The sequence below is a fragment of the Phoenix dactylifera genome, chromosome 4 (assembly GCF_051530095.1).
Source record: "Phoenix dactylifera cultivar Ajwa chromosome 4, Ajwa_hap1_PhDact_Kaust_v1.1, whole genome shotgun sequence".
Classification (NCBI taxonomy): Eukaryota; Viridiplantae; Streptophyta; class Magnoliopsida; order Arecales; family Arecaceae; genus Phoenix; species Phoenix dactylifera.
This window is the reverse complement of record NC_143193.1, coordinates 3,584,044-3,604,670: the sequence shown is the minus strand read 5'-3', so window position 1 is coordinate 3,604,670 and position 20,627 is coordinate 3,584,044. Positions and strand designations below refer to the sequence as shown.

The 20,627-nt window shown below is 36.2% G+C and overlaps 1 protein-coding gene across 1 annotated transcript; it reads right to left on the bottom strand.

Moving 5' to 3' along the window:
* On the bottom strand, positions 1-19,862 carry LOC103696410 (haloacid dehalogenase-like hydrolase family protein). The gene is made up of 12 exons (XM_039133353.3): positions 19,306-19,862; positions 18,980-19,116; positions 17,479-17,574; positions 9,356-9,475; positions 6,271-6,360; positions 5,691-5,873; positions 5,387-5,542; positions 4,080-4,229; positions 3,881-3,982; positions 2,540-2,649; positions 2,317-2,435; positions 1-343 (listed from the first exon to the last, which is right to left on the bottom strand). The coding sequence occupies exons 1-12, from the start codon at positions 19,511-19,513 to the stop codon at positions 252-254; spliced, it is 1,563 nt and encodes a 520-aa protein (XP_038989281.2). The 5' UTR covers positions 19,514-19,862; the 3' UTR covers positions 1-251.
* Between the last annotated feature and the right edge of the window lie 765 nt (positions 19,863-20,627).

The window sequence follows — 20,627 nt, the reverse complement described above, 5'->3', positions numbered from 1 at the left end:
TTGTAGGAAAATGCAATCAATATAAAGCTTTTAACTTCAGTCCACTACAAATTCAAGAGGAAGTTTCAGGCTAGATACAAAACTTATCATAATGATTTGTTTCACAACCATTAAGTCCTATGCATTAGGACTTCTGATCTACTACAGATTTCTCTATTCGAGAATATGGTGATTATTCACCACCACTCAGGTTTGAACCTGAGACATCTCAGGTGGAAAGATGGGTGAACAAGGTTCCAGCTTCTGATAACTCAGATTTCTGCAAAGGATTTTATTATCCCAAATCCATGATTCTCAGGGAGTGGCGCATTTCCAGGACGGATGGAGATTAACACTTCAAGACCTGCAAATAGATGAGATATTACTTGTAAAAACAAACAGGAATTATAGCATGTTCAGGGCAACAAGATTCAATATCTCAAACACCACAAGACTAACTACCAAAAATCTTGTTTCAATTTCCCCTTTTACTCATTTCACCAAGATATACAATGGCTTGACCATTCTGATCTAATGGTTCATGTGATTGACATCAGCAGATCAGAAACTATGTTACGCATCCAAAAGTGGAGATTCAGCACCAGTAGTTTCATTATATCCATTAAAGTTAAAAGAGTGGAAACAAAAAATAACTGGCATGTAATGCAGGATGACAGTAGATGATTGATAGATACACTCCCTTTTTGATAGTTGCATTCCCCTGGTTTCTTCTCTCTAAAACATTGTCACCAACCAACCGACTGACCATCCTTCCATCCTTCTATCCATGACCGAATGGACGCACTAAACTGAGGATCAACCCCATTTTATCATGATCCACAATATTAAACCTATTCTAAAACGAAATATATTGCAGTTGAAACTTGAAAGTCTCATACCTATAGGTCAACATGCAAAAGAAGGTACCAAGATTTATTGTGCCAAAATATGTGATCGATCACATAAACTGAGAGTCAAAAACATAGCTTTGATCAAGACATCTTGACAAGCACAAAAACTAAAATTCAACTAAATAAAATGCTTCAAAACCATAAAACTAATCAACATTGTATTGCATCCTATGCTATATGGAACTTGATATGAGAATTTGGTGCCACTATATGTCAAAGTGTTAGATTCATTCTTTTTGAATTTCTTCTTGTGGACGCATATCGAAGTGTCATGCCCATACCCACATGTAAGTGCCGGCTGCAAGTATTAGAGTATACCTAAGGGTCTGGGTACCATAGATTGCCATTAAAATGATCTATTATGAGACTGCTTGATGCATAAGTAGCAAACCTCTAAAACTTTTGATGGTTCCTGGAAATATTAGATGTAGATTCATATTTAATGGTTGTTTCATCATTGATTTTGCTGTGGTAGGATTAAGGTTGTGACCCCCACCACCACAGACACAAGCACACACCAAATGCGTACCCACAAAATCGAGCCAAAATTCTATGAATAGGATTCTAGCCTAGATCTTAATGATTTTTTAAATATACGATGAAACATCTTAACTAAATATCCAAATTATTGGCCATGATCCGCAACATTTAGATTACCTAGAAACAAGAAAACATACATGCATCATTACTTCTTATACGTACATCAGGTGGACAAACAACAAGGCAGCATGTACTATTATCAAAATATATGGTTCACCACATAAATGAGATTCCACTCCTTTAATCATCATTAGTATGACTTTTTGACAGACATGAGGGAGCTCGAATCAACAAAATTGGATGCTTCTGCCTAGTGATCAATCAATGTTCCATTCTAGCATTTATCAAAGAATTAGCATAATGAGAGAGATTACCATGTTCTTGAGTAGATAAAAAACAAATTTAACTAGCATAAATATTCAGACAAGAATACAGGGAAGCACAACTAAAAGAATTTGATACACTATACTAGCCCCCCCATCAAAATAGCTCCCTTAAAAATTTTGTGAGAACATGCATCTCTCCATGCGTGTGGCCTGGAACTTGGAATTCCATGCTGAACAACCAACATCTGTAAAATGATGTGGGTATGTTCATGTAATTGTCTGTCACTACAACAATGTCCAAATGAATGAAACAGAGACCCAAATTGTAAAGCTTAAATTACAATGTTGTGTGAAACAGAGAATTCTAACCCATTTCAAGTACGGTTCAATAACATAACTTCTATCAAATCAAATTCATGGATTTATTCCAGGTAGGTCAATGATAACCAGGACAAATCGAATACAAATTCTACATAGCCTGTAGCTTTTCAGGTAGCAACAAAGGTTTAAAATGGAACATAAACCTTAACTAGTGTAAGAAATAGTATTAAAGCATTTACCTGCAGCTTTTGCTGCCACAGCTTCTTGATAAACATCAGTTACAAATAAGATTTGAGATGGATTATCTACTCCAACCGACTGTGAGATTTCACAATAACTGCGCGCTTCCCTTTTGTTTCTAGAGATAAGAAAAGAGACACAAGAAGCTTTTCTTGAGCGAACAGTAGCAATGACGAAAGTTTATAATAATTTTACCTCGCAACAGACAGTAAGGGCACCTACCCAATCGTAGTATCAAAAAACCCACATAGGTATTTTCTCAAGTCCCCATAAGCAGTATTTCCAAATAAAAGCCTCTGGGCCTCTCTACTACCACTTGAATATATGTAGATCTGTATGGACAAGTCATTTCCAGTTCTATAAATGAGATAGCATAAAGATGAGTCTCTATTCTCAAGCCACCTACCAAAATTATCAAGTAAATTATAGGACAATCATAGAAAATGCCTATATATACAAGAAAAGCAAGTTATCAAATTCGGTTCATGGCAAGGTCCAAGTTGATTGAGACCTTAAAACTCTGACAGGTACTAGTGGAATCAATATTTGATGTGAAATTCCGATTTAAAAGAGTTTATTAAAAACTAAACTAATACAAAAATAAAGTCCGTGTATGATAGCTTCAATGGATTATAGAAACACCAATTTAAGTCATTTAGCTCTTGATCAGATTAGTTGCAAATACCATACAGAATAAATATGTTTTGACCCTCAAAGTTAGCTCCTCCCTGTTAATGCAGGAACACTATCCTTATTGCAATCTGTACTTATTTTAATGAACACTTTCCAATGGAACCCCCAGTTTATATTATTTAGCTTCTAAACCAATCAACTTGTGAACACCATGAAAAGTGTGCATTATTTTTCTTTTGAGGCAGGATGGGGGTGTATTTACATAAAAATGCTTCCCAGTACAAATTGACTACAATCCATTTGTTAGGAAAACCATACTTCTACAATGCATTTAGCATGTAAACGTTGTTAAAATTACTAGCATAAGTAATAAAATATAAAACCAAGGACAACATGTAAATCATGTTAAAAAGTTGGTAATTTTCAGCTTTAGAACAGAACAAGATAAACCACTTTACATGAGATGTCTTCTGTATCCAAAGGAACATTTAACTATTATCTAAGTTTTCTTTACATATGAAATCATGTACTTTTAAGATGAAAAATGGTTCTATATTAGAAGACAATATGGAATCTCTCAATTTCCTCAAAAAATTATGGAATCTTTCATCCATGAAAGCATGTACTTTTAAGATGAAAAATGGTTCTATAGTACAAGATGATGTGAATCTCTCATTTTCCTCAAAAAATATGGAATATTTCATTGATATTAGTTATTAAATAAGGACAAACTACTGAATTGTGAACAATTGAGGGATAGAATACCCTTTTCTGCAGTCTGTATTTATTAGGACAAAGACTTCCTGTTTTGAGAAGCAAACAGTTACTCATTTATGATAAGTAGCACTTCTAGATGCCTTGTTCAGGATGATTCAAGTTAAAAATACTTTAACTAGGAGATAACAACCAAAGTTATATTAGTTATAAGACCTTTAAGCCATCAGCATGCCACTTTTTAAGAGCTTCAGGAACATCCTCATAAACAATTCCCTGCAATTCTTTGTTTTGAAATCCGGTTCTCCATATATGACCCTGCATATAGAATGGAACAACATAAAAAAAAATAATTCTGATAGCTATACATACGTCCCTTACCCTAAGGGAATTGTACAGAATCCAAAATAATTACCTGCAATTGTTTAAGAGAAGTAATTTTTCTATCAGCTCTTATCATTGCCTCCACATTAGTCACTAAAGCATCTATAACTTCCTCTTTCCCAGCATTATCAGATGGAATGGGTACAGAACCCAGCAGCCCTTGTTTCAGGTCATCCTCAACCTACACAGAAGTTGCCCCTAAGTGTTAATTATTATGAACAATCAGGATGGAAAATGTGAGATTGGAATATATAAAAGACATGGAAATAAGACATTAAAGCGACCCGGTGTTATTTCTTGAAATAAGAAAGCGAAAAAAAAGGATAATACTAATAAGAGGAAGCTACGAACTAAAACAAGAGTGAAGAATATTAGAATGCTTTGCCTAGGAACACATAGAACGAAATAACACATGAAAGGACTGAAACTTAAGAAAAAGTCTGTAGTTTATTGTAAGTGCTACCTGGCCTTAAAAATTTCATGAAAGAACCTTCTCTTGCCTAAACAAACATGAGTCAGGAATTTGGCAACTTGTAAAGAGTTTGTATCATGTTGTCAACCAATCATAAAATCTGCTCAATGCCTCAATCATTCCATTGAGCCTTCTCATTTAGGTGCCAACTGGCCTTAAACGTTTCATTAAAAGAACCTTCTCTTGCCTAAACAAACATGAGTCAGAATTTTGACAACTTCTAAAGAGTTTGTATCAAGTTGTCAAACAATCACAAAATTTGTCAATGCCTCAATCATTTCCTTCTCCACTTGATTTTTGCTCTATAGACAACCAAACATTTTTAGTGTCATATGTCACCCCTAATGGGCATGGATCTCGAGTGACAAACAAATGTTTAAATGCTCTCCAAATAGCAAAAAACAAGATCATGCTAGTTAAATATTGAGCTCAGCTATGATACAAACAAATGGTTTTTGCAACATGAAGTCTTGATCTAGTAATGGATTTATTAATATTCACATATCTATCCATATCACGCTGATCATCTCCACCAAAATTAGCTCGTTTAAATGCACCCCAACAATGAAAGCTGCAGCTTAAAAGATGAATATTCATCAACAACTGATTAATCAGTCTCTAACACTGTACGTCCATTCTTTGCAAATGTATATAAATTGCCAAGTATTATACATCCATAACAGAATAACTGCAATCAATTTGACACATTTTACTATCTAGCCACAAATATAATAACTTAAACTAAAGGTGATTTGACTGCCACCTAAGATTTCTTGTGAAGATAGATCCTAAGCCTAGTGTTATACACAGAAAGACACAAGCATATGTACTTATCTTACTGAAAATGCAAAGCATTAGCATCTTACTTGGGCACGCAATAGCTCGATATCATCCTTGGTTTCCTCACTATCATACGTTGATATCAAATGTTTCCGCACATTATCACGAGCATAGGGAAAAAGAACATCTGTAACAAATGATATTGGGGTTGTTGTGCCTTCAATGTCGAGAACAATGCATTGCTGCAAAAAATTGAGTATTTTTTAATGATTAACTTCGTAGAGTTAAAGTATGCAACAAAGGAAAAACAGAAACAATGAGCACAGTTCTTGCACACAAGCAAAGCCTAAGTATGATTTAGACACATAAAAAGGAGAGTACATAACTTACTCTTGACAGCTCCACAGCGTGATTGCCATTCAGAAGCCCTGCTCTTAAGGAACCACTTAGATTCTTATCTTTACCTTGAATTGCTTTCATATTGCTTATTGGGCCATGACTTGGAGTAGTCCAGTCAATACCCATTTGGTGGAGTTTGATGGCAGCATCAAAAAGATAATGATAACATTCAGCCTAAAAAAGGAAAACAACAAAAAAATATTTTTTAAAAAAAATTCATCTGTAAGCCTATAACATAAAAGCAACTAACTAGATAAAATCTTAAGGAAGAGTCAGCAAACAAAATGACGCTACCATGATAGAAAATGACCACACTATGATAGCAGACACCAAAATAAGACCTAAAAAAGCACATTTACTATAAACACAAAAAGTCATCTAATCATTATGATCGGAAGATTGAATACATAGTAGTGTGGTGTGTTATTATGAATTTTAAGCCATACACAGTAGTAATAAAGGCTTGGACACAAATATATCATGTGGAAGTACAAGCAGAAAACCTGAAATAAATACATATATACTCGAAAATCAGAAGCAAATTCACTCACTCACTAGAAGTTGAACCAACCTGTGTCTTGGCACTGATCCAAGAGTCTCCCCATATATATATCCCATGGTTACGCACAAGCACAGCAGTCGCTTTTGGGTATGCTGCAATCTGTAGTGCACTAGATTAGTTATTCGCAAATACATATGGTCATTTTGAATGATATGTCAATTAGAGTACCACGTCATGCTATGACATTTTACAGTGCTGATAAATCATGAAAAAGTATGTTCACAATTAATGAGCAGTTATTATAAGCCCTAGAGAAGGATATTGCAACCATAGCACCAAGATCTATCTTCTTCATTCAGCAGTTGCCAGTTGTTAGATGTTATGCAGTGTATTTTATGTATTTTACCAGAATTCGGGAGTCTTAGCAAGACTTGGTGTTTACTGTTTAGCACTAGAACCAACAAATCCTGGTAGTCCATCGAATGCTGCCTGAAACTTCTAGAAGATAAGAAAATCTTCCTCCTAGCAATAGGAGACAATTAATCTTGTGATCGACTGCAAGGATAACTCTGCTGCAATCATTATACTGCAAGGATAACTCTACTGCAAACAATTTTATGTATAGCAAAAATATACCATACTAAGTGGGTTATGTCAAAAGACTGCCTTTCTTAAGAAGAAATGTAATCTGGCAAATGCCTATGTCACTACAATAGTTCTTGTCCACAGTCTCTACCTAAACACATAGTTCCACAGACTGATGTCAAAGATCTTTGGCAAAGATAATTCTGAGACACCTTGGCCCAAAACCTAACAGATGACCAAGAAATGAGATTCAGGATCTAAAAAGTTTTAATATATCTGGATACCAACCACTAAATTCCAGAATGTCGAGGCCACGTAATGAATTGAAACAAGCATGAACCAAAAAAACTTATTGATAGTTTGATACCTTTACCAACCTCAATCAAAAGCGTTATCCCATTAATATGGAATCGACTAGTGGAAAGGCAGTATTCATAAACTAATATTTGGTTCATTAACCAAAATCAAAGTTCTGGAAGAAAGTATTTTGCATTTTCAGTTGAACTTTCTGAAATTGCCATTCTATAATTAACTGTAGCATCTGTATAGTTAACCAAGCATTCCAGAATATAGAAAAACACAAACAGGTCATAGCCCATTTAATGAGAGATGGCATTACACAAACATATTTGTTATAAAAAAGCAAGAATCTTCACATTTCTTCTCACAACTTCCATTCGAATCATCATTAATCTCCTGATGTTCCTTTCCAATATCCTGAATCAATGACCCCTTCCTTAAAAGGCATGTGTTTGTAAAGTTCACCATCCAGGACAGTAGTTTTCCAATTATTTCTTTACTATACTCATTGATGACACCCATCCTTTCTACTACAAGAATCCACTTCAACAACCTCATCTGAGCTAAGTCCAGCAGAGGATCATGTACCCACTCTAAATTTGTTTGAAGCTTGTGTACACTCTTCTAGTTGCTTCTTAGTCATACAACCAGTTAACAATAACTTGTGCATCTTCTTCTAGATATCTCGTCAACATATACTCTATTACACAGCTTCATTGATTGTTCCTTACGTAATACCAGGGCCGGCCCAACCCTTAGGCGACCTAGGCAGTTGCCTAAGGCCCCGGCCCAAAACAAAGGCCCCGCAGAGCTACAGTGTCTTCCTTCGCAACCCCCACCCAACCCTCGCCTTCCCCCCATCTCACCCCGTTAACCTTTTTCCTCCCTTTACCACTCTTTTCGTCCTCGTCTTTGTTTGTTAGCCTCCAATCCATCTTCACACCCTCTCCCTCCAAAACAACCCCCTTCGGTCCGCTCCTCGACAGAGACTTTTAGCCCCCATCGATCCTGTGGAGATCGAGAAATCCGCCCCCGTTCTGATCTGATTCATGGCCACCAGAGGCGGTCCCACGCACATGATCTGCCCCCCATCGTTGTCGGGGGCTCCTCGACGACCCCATAGTGCTGCCGTGAACAGAGGCGCCGCCGGCCGCCATGTCGTCTCTCAGCCGTGAGCTTGTCTTCCTCATCCTTCAGTTTTTGGATGAGGAGAAGTTCAAGGATACCAACATACCGTCTCCAAGTATGGAATCCAAGAATCCTCCTTCCCTTTTTCTTTACCCTTCTTCTTTCTGTATCATTCCGTTTCTTTTTTCCCCCCTTTTTCTTGATTGGTTTTCTTATTTAAAATTGCAGAAGATTGGAGCAGGAGTTGGGTGTTTTTTTTAATACAAGGCACTTTGAGGAGGCAGTGCTTGCCGGGGACTGGGATGAGGTGGAGAGGTACTTGTCGGGGTTTACAAAGTTGGATGACAACCGGTACTCGATGAAGATCTTCTTTCAGATCCGAAAGCAGAAGTATCTTGAGGCCCTTGACAAGTAACCCACTTTTCCCTCGTTATTTCTGTTGCAATGATTTTCCCTTTTATGTACTATTTTTTTTTGTATTTCTAGGCATGATAAGGGCAAGGCAGTAGAAATCTTGCCATCCTGGTCAAGGACATTAATAAGGAAATTACCCTGCTCCTTACCTTGGAGAACTTCAGGTACTGACTGAATTCAAGTATTGGGTATGCCGATCTTTAAGTTGTAGACAACATCTCAATTATTTATTTTTTTTGATATTGAGCAAGAATTTAAGTATTGGAGGTACCAATCTTGATTCCATGAGCTATATCATAATTTGTATTTTTGTTAATTTAAGGGAGAACAATAAGCTATCTAAAGGAGAACATCAAGGCATCAACGGGTCTCAAAAAGCTAGACGAATTATTTTTAAATAGATTTTTAAAATATTTTACACTCATTAAAATTTTTTCATCATTTTTTAAATAAAAAAAAGGTCTCTCTTAATGAGTTCGCGTTAGGCCTCCAAATGTATTGGGCCGCCCCTGCATAATACTTTCTTTAAAGTTTATTCTATTGTTCCAAATTAATTTCCGGTAGGCAGCCATCACACCATTTTGTGGAAACATAGATATGTTAAGGGTAAGCTTGTGACTGTAATTCCTTCAACCCATCATAAATCAACAGCTGAAACCTAAAGAGGACATACTGTATATGCTTGATGAAGCTTGAAAAGGAACACATTCATCTAACGAAAATATACCGCTTCACTTAGGGATTCTGTGAGCTCACTCTCATGAGGAGTGTTCTCAATTATTGGAATAACAAGCTCATCATGATAACCATGTCCTTGAATTCCTTTTATCATCTCCATGTGAGTAATCTGCATCAAAAAAACAGAGTACGTAGTTGAAGTTGTAGGATAAACTGAATGAAAGAATTAAAATGGACAAAATTTGCAGAGAAACTATCAGATTAGAAAAGAAATAAAAACCTAAAGCAAGAAAATTAGAGAAGTACCACATTGATTTCATGGAAGCTCTTTATAAGTCCTACCTTTTATCTAACATGTTCGGCAAAGATTATTTTCTTTTTCTTACAAAAGGAAAATTAAAAGCAATGATTAGCACATCTGCTTAACAGCAGCAGTTCCTCATCTTTTCTACTAATAAAAAGGCAATTTATCCAGCCATTGCATAGCTGCATACCTTCCTCTGCAATTTTGCATAACATCAGTTGCAGTCATAACTTTTGACCTAATTAGAATGCTGTTTTACCATTCCCCTGGTTCTTGCAGTTCATAATAATATATCTCTGTCCATTTCCTGCAGTTATCTCCAATTTAAGACTTTAATAAGATTGTGAATTTGCTTCATGTAGTTGATTTCCTGCAACTCAAGATAACTATGTTCTCAATCCCATGCTCAATGCATGTCTTTTTTATTGTGAAAATAACCGAAAAAAAAAGCTTCCCTATATTTTACATACTCTTCCAATTATCAGTATCTAATGTTTACTTGATAACAAGAAAGCACCACCAGCAGTGCCATCCTTTTCTCATAAGAGGCATCAGTAGCAAGGATCTTCCAACCGCCCAAATTACTCCCTTATTGTTTAGGCTTGTCTTGAGAAGATTTATCTCTAGCAATCAAACCACCTTATTTGGGTTGCTTCTTTTAGTAACATTTTCAGGCTGCCCCTATCTTTTAGTAACTTCTCATTTGCTTCTGATCATTAATCTATCTTCACTGACAGCAAAAAACCAAAGTATTTAGGTTGTGGACAAATAAGAAATCTCTCAATCAAATTTAGTGCTTGGATGTCATTCCCTTCCTAGTGCACCTCCTATAGTGAAGTTAATTGTCTTCTATCATGAAATGGATGCAGAAAACAATAGATGAGAGCAATTGAAACAAATATTACATGACAGGAAAAAAAAATGAATATAGAAATATAGAATGGAGAGCTCAACTTCTCCATGAAACATGACATTTATATTTTTAACTGATATTTTTATAAATTATTCTTTCCCCATGTATTTTTTATAAATTATGCATAGCCCAGTTTTTCTTGCATGGGCTCCAACTATCTTCTTTCTTCTTGTTTTCAATGTGGATCAAAGCTAGACAAACTCTTGCAAGCAGTGTCTAGCATATAAGATTTGACATAGAACGGTCAACAGTGGCATGTAATGATCACAAAAGATCCCATTGCATGACCACGTAACATTTATCTTTCCATTTGTCAATGAACAGGCAACTTCTCCAGAATATCCCATGAATGATACACTATTTTATAAAACATTTACAATTCAATAGGATTTTTTTTTGCTTAACCAAGCTCTTTTAACTGCTATGCTCTTATAATTTGCTTAGAAATCCATTTTTCATTTATGTGTTCATCTCATCAATTATCTCCTAATTATCAAAGGTAGGATATTCAACAAAAAGTTTAACAAGATTAAGGTTTAAAATCCCACATTTGTATAAGTATATAATAATAGACACTTATCAGTTTCACCAGAATTAGGTTCATATTTCCTCTTGTTGACTCGTACCTAATTTGTAGGCTTATTTCTGTTAACCCTTCTTGTGAGAATCAGGCCAACTGGGCCTGACTTGGACCAAAGTCGGTAAGCCCAGCCGGCTTTTATTCAAAATTCAGAAAAAAAAGATCGAAACAGGGGATCACAATATCCTGCTCGATCGGCCCGAACAGCCACCGTTGAGGCGCAGCCGGCGCGAACTCCCTAGGGCCAGTGCTAATGGTCGGCGGCCGTTAGGGGTTGTTGCAACCGGCGAACGGCCGGCCAGTGTCGTCGTTCTTCCGAGTTTATCTTCTTCTTCCAAACATCTATTTAAACCCTTCTTCTCCTCAATCGACCCATCGTCACTCACCTCCCCACCTGCTTCCTCCTTCCTCTCCGGTGGCCGGTGTGCCACCTCGATCAAGCACGGCCACCCGAAGCACCTCCATTCTCCCTCTAGTTCGAATGCCCTATTTCGAGAGCCACCTCCTCTCCTCTCGCCGAGATATGCCAGAAATCACTATTGTCAGCCGAAGTCCACCGCCTCCACCCCTTGCCGGTGAGTTACCCACCCTCATCACCATTTTCTTGGGTCGTGACGGCTACCACCGAAGCAGCTAGGAGTGTTGCCCCTCCTTTTCTTTTTTTCCTTCTCTATTTTGGCCGAGTATGGCCATTCCCATCGGCCGTCGTCGGCCGCTCTCCACCACCCGCCACCGCCTCCGACTGCTGCCTCATCGGACCACCTTGATCAGCCAAGTCCGCCTCCTTCCTTTGTTCATGAGATTGAGGATTCGAGTCTCAGTAGAAGGAAGAAAATAAGAAGAAGAGAAAGAAAGCCCATCCTCTCTTTCTCTCCCATCTCTCTTTAAAAGACCTATGAACCCAAATAAGAGGATCTCAACTGCCTATCCTATGGACCCCGGGTTGACCCCTGCAAAGAGATCCTGAACTGCCCCGATGCTCAGGCCGCCTACCAAACCGATCAGCCCGGCCTCGTTGAATGTCCCTGAAACCTCCATTGATGAACCTTGTTGATTGATCTTAGTCCTAATTGAGTCCGATTCACTGAGCGAATTGTCTAGACCTGACCATCCGAAACCACCATATGCCCAGTCAAGTCTTCTCATATTATTTTTAATTTTATTAACACCATCAAATAGAAATTAATTTTACTGTTAATATTTCAAATAGGTCTAGCGGAGTCGCCTCCAACAGTCTAAGGCAAAAGAGGTAAGCAGATCTTACATTCATTATTTTTTAAATTATCATATTTTTTTCATAAGTTTTGCTTGTAAAAATATCATATTTTCTTAAAATTATAAATCAGCATATGTATTATGAAAATCATTCTTTATTATGAAAAATAGTTCCATGAATCTTTTAATGAAAATAGCTTTGTTATGAAGTATAAATTTGATCATTCCATTTAGTGTTTTCATCTATTTTATGTGTATGTTTTAAAAAATATATGAATATTTCAAAGGCTCTCAGATAGCTATGTATAATTTCTAGAATTGGAAAGATTGACACTTAGAGCTAACATCCATACGAAACACGGCCCTGCTAGCAGGTATAAAGTTGGCATACGAAACATGAATCTTTGTCGATTACGAAACATAGCCCTATTACGGGTATAAAGTGACCGTAGCACGAATATCTATAAACAACGTTTTGAATGTATTTGTTTTTATAATCATGCTTATGAAATATTGAAAATTTATGCATACATGTTTGGTTTTATGACTTATTTTAATATATTGTACTATGAAATGCTTTACTTTTGCAATAACTATTATATTCTTTAAATAATGGATAGACATTGAAAAACTTATGCTTGATCTGATATGGTAGTATAAGTTTTACTTACTGAGCTGTGACGTTCAAATATCTATATTTTTATCTTTTCAGGTGAGTAGAATCAACATGGTCCAGGCTTGGAGTATACACTAGCAAGCTTGGCGATTATGTAGCGGAGCTTTAGATTTTTAATTGGTCATGGATTCTTAGCTTCTTAAGTTTTCTAAATATTGTGATTATAGGTTGGGTATTTATGTAGATGCTCTAAACTGATATTGACTTTGAATAAGATGATGAATTTGGATTCCTATTTATTATATTTTGTTAAATAAAATGTTTGGCTTCGTGTTATCATGGGTTATACCCCTCGGTAGCATGGCTGTGTTATATCCCGAATTTGGGGCATGACACTACCAACAACTTCTTATTGTACAAGACTCCTTATATTCTTCATGTCAATATACACCACATGGAGATGCTTTCTCTAAAGTTTAAATTTTTGAACGAAATGCCCAGACAAGACTACAATCTTTGATTGCAAACCATCCAGAGCTATAGGCAAACTAGCACACAGAACAAGCTATCATTTTAACTATTTTCCATCAACCTCCCATTTGGTACTATAACGACGCAATTCTGCAACAATATTTATTCTTATGAATCTGGTCATCCTTCAACTAATTGTTATTTTCTTTACTTTTAATAGTATGGTTGATTCTACTGAAAAAGTAGTATGCTTAATTTAACTATAACAGTTCTCATATTTCTAATATTCCTTAAGGACAAGAACCATAAAATACATAGGGGGCGTTTGGTATGGGGTGATCATCCCAGGATCAAGGGTGATATGGGTGGAGGTGATGAGATCACCGCGTTTGGTTGCACCCCGGTGATCCTATGTGGTGGTGATCCTAAATCACCTCCACTCCTCAAATCACCGCCCAACCCGGTGATGGGATACCCGTCCTTGAGGTCGGAAATTCAAGATCACCCCAGGACAGTGATCCTCAGTTGAAAGTTGAAGACAAAAATACTCCTCAATTTAGCAAAAAAATTGATATATCAATATACCATCAATATATTATGTCAATGTTATATATATAATATTATGTTGATATTATATATTACATTAATGATATATATTATATTATAATATATTACTAATCATATTATTATCATATTATTATTGAATGATAATTTTAAATTATAGTAGAAATATATTATTATCTTTTATATTTATATAATGAAAATATTTAATATATTACTCCTATTTACCTTATTTTTCTAATCAAAATAATTATTAGCATGAAAAAATCTATTATAAGTATAAATAAAAATATTAATTCTATAATGAAAAATAACATATTTTTATAAGTTTAATAATTTATAGGAGTAATAAATATATTTTTATAGAATATATTAATAATTAATATATTGATAAATATATTAATATTTTATTATAATATATTTTATATGATTAATAAATATGTGATAAGGGCTACTAAAAGTAGAATATGTGACAAAATTATGGAGCTATTATAGCAATTAGCATATTGACTTACATTTTTGATTCATGAGAATTAAAAACACATAAAAAATCCATCTAAGATATATCAGATGTATTTGTAGTATTATGTGGTCGGTGATCTTGGATTTCCGTACCATACCAAACAAGTTACTCATGGATATCTGAAAATTTTTAATCACTGGACCATGGCCTACCAAACACATTGATTTTAGATCATTGGGAATCAAATCACCCCAGCATTCGGATCACCGAAGATCTTAGATCACCAGGGTGATCCTGTTGGGGTTACCAAACGCCCCCATACTTCATCCCACTACTTAGGGTAAACTTTATAAGTTCTTGTATACTAAGCTTTGCCATCAAACGATACACTCATTATTAACATGAGATATATCTCAATCAATTCAACTCTCATCCCCTTCTCAACAAAACTGAGTTTAGTTGTGGAATGATGCTTACAGTAAACATACTAGGATTAGCAAAGCATCAGGTCATGAAGACTTTCTCAAAGGACCCAGTGGCCAATATCTGATTCTGTCACATTGTATTCTAATGTATGCTGTAACATACATGACCCAACTAATATTCATGAAAATACATCTTTTGGTATATCTCAGCCCATAGAACATCCATGTCCACCGATATAGACACATCATTTTCATAAATATCCTCCTCACTGGCCATCAAATCTTAAATGTTCTCATTTGATGTGTTCAATGCATTCTCCAGCTCCACATTTCCTATTTCCATTTTCACTGTTTTGTTGTTATCTCATCATGAGCTGATAACTTTTTTTTACATAATCCAAATTGTTAGCTCTGCTGATGGTCTGAGACTACAACAATAAGTTAATTTTTTAAGGATTCAATTAAGTTAATGGGCAAATAGGTAGCTTTTATTAATATGTCCAAACCAAATAGCTATAATTTTCACATAAGTCTATCAACAAAAGGCAGAAATGCACCTTGATTATATGAAATCAATATAATTGCAACAAAACAAAATATATAAATATGCATTGAGTAACAATGCACAACCTAGAGCCAATATATAGAGGAATCATATATATAGAACACAAAGCAGGCAAAAGGTCAATTCATGAAAGAAATCATCACTTGGAAGTGACTGAACACCAAACCGAAGACCAGGGAAGTGAGACAAGCTTCAAAATCCAAGGTGAAAATAATTTTGAATCCAGTGCATATGGTGCACACATATGGATATCCCATGTACCCAAGGGATGGGTCATGGGTCTAATAGTTCTGTAGTCCAAGTCACAAGTTGGTTTACTTCATGCATCCAATGCATTCTTTTGCAGCACTTAAATGAAAAGTTTATGCAGAAGATTGCAATTTTTTCTGCTGCTGAGCAGACATTGTTTTAATTCTGATCGATAAGCATCCAGAATCTGATTCATGTCCAATGAATAATACAAGTATCCAACTGTCTGCAAAAGGTTGGGTAAAACAGGGTGCAGTTCATTAGTTTGCTTGGTTTCTTGACAATCAAGTTTCCTTAGTTGGTCCAAAGGTCAACCACTAGTCTAGTAGGAGCTCCTAAGGACCTATAGATACCACTTGTTTTAAAGCCTCTGCAACTAACGAATGAATTTTAACTTTGAGTAGTTTTCTCTTTTTTTTTTAATATTTTTCTATCTATAGTGCTGATAGCATACATCTCTGTTCAGTGCAATGCTGTAAGACTCCTTGTCAAGATCCTTAGTCCAAATTCCATTTTCTTAAATAATCCTCTACCTCATTACTTATGCTTTTGCCTTAGCTTAATTTTTCCAAATTAATAAAGAAGTAAGAAAATGAGAATCACGCATATAAGCTCAGTACATAGCTACACCAATACTAGCCAGATAGAGTTCATTACAAAGGCGAAGGGTGGAGCTTATGGGCTGGCCTAAGCGGATATGTGGGTCAATCATATATCACTGTGCAACCAATGTGAATGGAATTAGGCTTTCTAACACTAGGGTTTACTGGTATTTATGATTAGGACTTAAGAGTTGGAAAATTTAAGGCTTAATGTGGAAAAAATTATAGATCCAAATAAAAAATTAACAGAAATGATGAGGATTGATGAAAAAGAGATTGTGAAGGAGGAGGATGAGAAGAAAATTTAGAAAAACTCAGTTTTAAATAAATCATCTTGGATCTTGCTTCGCTTTGAGCACAGATTTTGAATTTACTGTAAGATTTTGTGGACCAATGATCTTACAAGTAGTTCAAGTGATAGAGAACAGAAAGAAAAAGGTTTTTGCAGATTTTACCCAATATATATTATATATTACATTAAAGAAAATATGCAACCAATCCTAAAACAGCTAACCTTTCCGCCCCAATTTTAAATCTTCCATCTTAACTGTAGCAAAGAAATGCTTAATAGGATATTCAAGGGTTATAGAGCAGGGGGTTCCCTTTTATCAACAACTGAAAGATCTCCAGTTTGTCAATGAATACAGATAGGATCAAAGAGTATTTAATGGTATTAATTAGATGTCAAAGTGAACCATCCATTTACAGTTCACTACTGAAAGATCCATTAATAACCCATTACAAGGAGTTCACACCAAATACAATACATATTGATCAATAGGACATGTTACAGCCTGCAACTTCTCCATAATATACTCCCTTACAAGCTTTGGAATATAACTGAATTATTACAAAGAATCGATAAAATTAAATTCATAATTTTGTGCTGTTAAGCTTCTAAAAGTGTTTTTGGATTCACAGTGAAATAAAATGTTTAATAGTTTATCTGGAGACAAAGCACAAGCATAAGTTGTAAGGATTGTACAAGGTACATCCTAAAACTGTTGTCCCATTGAGAGTTCATATATTATGAGAACAACCATTGAAATAAGAAGGCAAGCTAATTTTCTGAGAGTAATCTGCAACTCTTGAACTCCATTAGTAAATTATCAAATTATATAACAAAATAGAATAGTGTTTTTATATATAGAATGTGAAATAATCTATATAGACTTTTCTGTCCTAAGCAAAGAAGTCCAAAGCTTTACTCGGAACTCTTTCAAGAAGGGATGGATCATTGTTGCAAGACAAGACTCCATGCCATGACTATGAATAACAGCCCCAGCACTGCGCATCTGATAAGCCTGCAAAAGCCAGCAAATAAGAGGTAAGGCCTAGTATATACTAGAATTGTAATAAATTAATTAATTAAAGCGTAGAAGCTTTACCCTGGAACCTCACACTGGGCATATATGTTGGTTATATATGTACATGTTTACATGAATAAAATGTATGCTGTTTGGATGATTTTGGCAAAGAAAAGATTTGTTTATATTCGTTATTGAAGAAACATATTTAAGACTTCGAAACATGTCAACCTTCCACTAAAAGCAACATAAGAAATTCTACAACGGCATGCCAATCATATACCTAAAGCCATTTGTGTATCCTTTTATGTCATTCTATGTCTAATCTCCAACTAGAAGTACCAGCAAAACATTGCATCATCAGTATCTTCTTAAATTTAGCAACTAAACCTAACTTTAAAATTGCCAGCTGATCCAAGAAAAGCAATGCAAACAACATAGCAATGGTGTAATCCATAGTTTCCTGTACTGGCCCGAACTAGATAGTACGGAGCGCGCTGTGTCGTACCGATTTGGTACTGATATCCGGTATGGGAGGTGTACCGACACTCGGTATGCCAAAAAGATTTTGTACTGTACCGTACTGATGCAGTGTTAGTCTGGCACCGGTACGGAGTCCGGTACCAAGACGGCAAACTTTAGTGTAATCAGTAGATTGGATGCTTTTGCAATGGTCGAAATGACTCTCTACTTTTATTCTGCAAAATAAGAATGTTAGAACATATGGCCTATCTAATTAGATGATTATAAAGTATGCTCCGCCTAATTAAAAAAGGGCCCCAACACCCCCCCCCCCCCCCCCCTTCTTCTAAAAAAAAAATCAACTAATCCCCAGGAGCATTACTTATAAATTGAAAGTCTCTCCAAAGAAGCTTTTGCTAATATCCGACAAACAGCCTCATAGACATCAATTTCAACTCAATATGTGAAGTTCACTGAACAAAAAGGTTCATCTCTCACTAACAGTCACTCAGTCTAACATCAAAGAAGAACATATATTGTATAATCTACAAAATGCCAAGCATCATTATCAAAATATCTTTCTTGTTCACCCAGACTTAAGCCTCATTCTATTCGAAAACCTTCATCCCCTTTACCTTACCCCAAAAAAAAGAAAAAAAGAAAAAGAAATCCTGAGCGATCACCCAACCTCTTTATTTCTTGCTGCTAATCATCGTTTCTCAAAATCTAATCCTCAGCTCCTCCCTTCAAATAAACCTTTTTGATGGACTATCCGTAATGATAATCCAAAAATCAGAACTTTCCTCCACAACTGGTCCAATTTCTAGACTTAATAACTTTGACGCAATCAGCATTATATGAAACTCGTAGATGAAAAAACTTAATCAGAATGCAATAGAGTAGGAGTAAAGGACGATACAAAACAGGAACAGGGGATTACCTTCATGAAGAGGGGAGCACAATCAGTACATTTGGGGGGCTTGTTGGGGTAGGGTTTTGGTGAAGGCGCTGACAGCACCGTCCCGTTCCCGGATAGCACATACATGTCCGCTGGCACCATCCGCTCCTTCTGAACCCCTGATTGAGATCATAACCTTTCCAAGATAAGATTTTTATCCAAAAAAACGACAAAGAAGAGGGGGATATCTTTCCAAGATGAGGTTTTTATCAAAGAAAACGACGTAGGAGAGGAGTATATCGTTCCAAGATGAGATCCTGATCAAAGAAAACAAGAAAAGAGATCAGAGAGGGAGATGGGGAATATACCGGAGGGAGACATGACGATGAGCTGCTCGGGCTTGGGGACGGCGTCGTCGTGGACTTTGATGGTGATACTGCCGCCGGTTCCCGTGACCCATCCGAATGAGTAGAAGTGGCGGCAGAGTTCGGCGACCAGCTCCCGCGTCTCCCTCACCGCCTTCCCCTCCAAGTACGCCTGCGACGACAGCAGCGGAAGCGCGTTCGCCGACGCCATTAACCCCTCTCTCTCTCTCTCTCTCTCTCTCTCTCTCTCTCTCTTCTATAGGAGATTTTTTTTTTGGGAAGTATTTCTATTGTCGTTTTCCCTCTTACTGGGGTAGGGAGCTAAAGCCGCCGACGAGGAGAGAACACCGGAGTGGTCGGAACATATAATCTAACGAATAATTGCATAGAAACTTATATGCGGGAGAAACCCTAGCTGTCCATGATGATTTGTAGCGCATAAGGATGATAGGGTTCAGGCGCAGGGAAATATTTATGCGGACAATGATGTGAACTTTTTTGGTCTTCGGTGGATGAGCGCGTGAGACGAAAGCTGAGAGGTGAGTGAGGCGAGCCAGCACGGGAAAAAACACAGCCTCCAGCCTTCCTCGGCCTTCGGTTTGTTTCCGAGGCTGCAACTCAGTTGGGTTGGCTTGTACTCCAGTCTAACCTGACCCTGGTCGCGTCTAGATTCAAGGGACTGCATTTTAGAAACTCAATGGTTGTCTCCATTTGTACAAAATCTATGGCTGAGGTTGTTGGAAGTTGAATCCTAATTTAGAATCCATCTCTTGTTCACCTCTTTTTTGTATATACACACATGTATATATGTATATATATGTATATATGTATATATACATACATACATACATACATACATACATACATACATATATATATATATATATATATATATATATATATATATATATATATATATATATATATATATATGTATGTATGTATATGTATATGTATGTATGTATATATGTATATGTATGTATGTATGTACTTTCTTTCTTTTTCGATAATTTGTTGGACTCTTTCTGAAGTATATATGCATTACATGTGCTAAGGACTAATCAATCATGTAAACTAAGTGGTAGCTTAGCGGTCACAACATTTCTTGCTTGGAAGCAAATAATCTGGCGTCCTAGTCTTCGATAATGTTATCCTTCAAATATTGTGGAGTTGAAGATTATTTTGGAAACTAGGGTATAAATCTTTCAGGAGATTGGGTCGTTGATTCCTCCTAATCTCTTTTTTTTTTCAAAAAAAAGGTTAATTTTTCACTTTCATATAGCGCGGCTCAATGCCAAGAATAAAAATTTTAAGCTAATAGAATT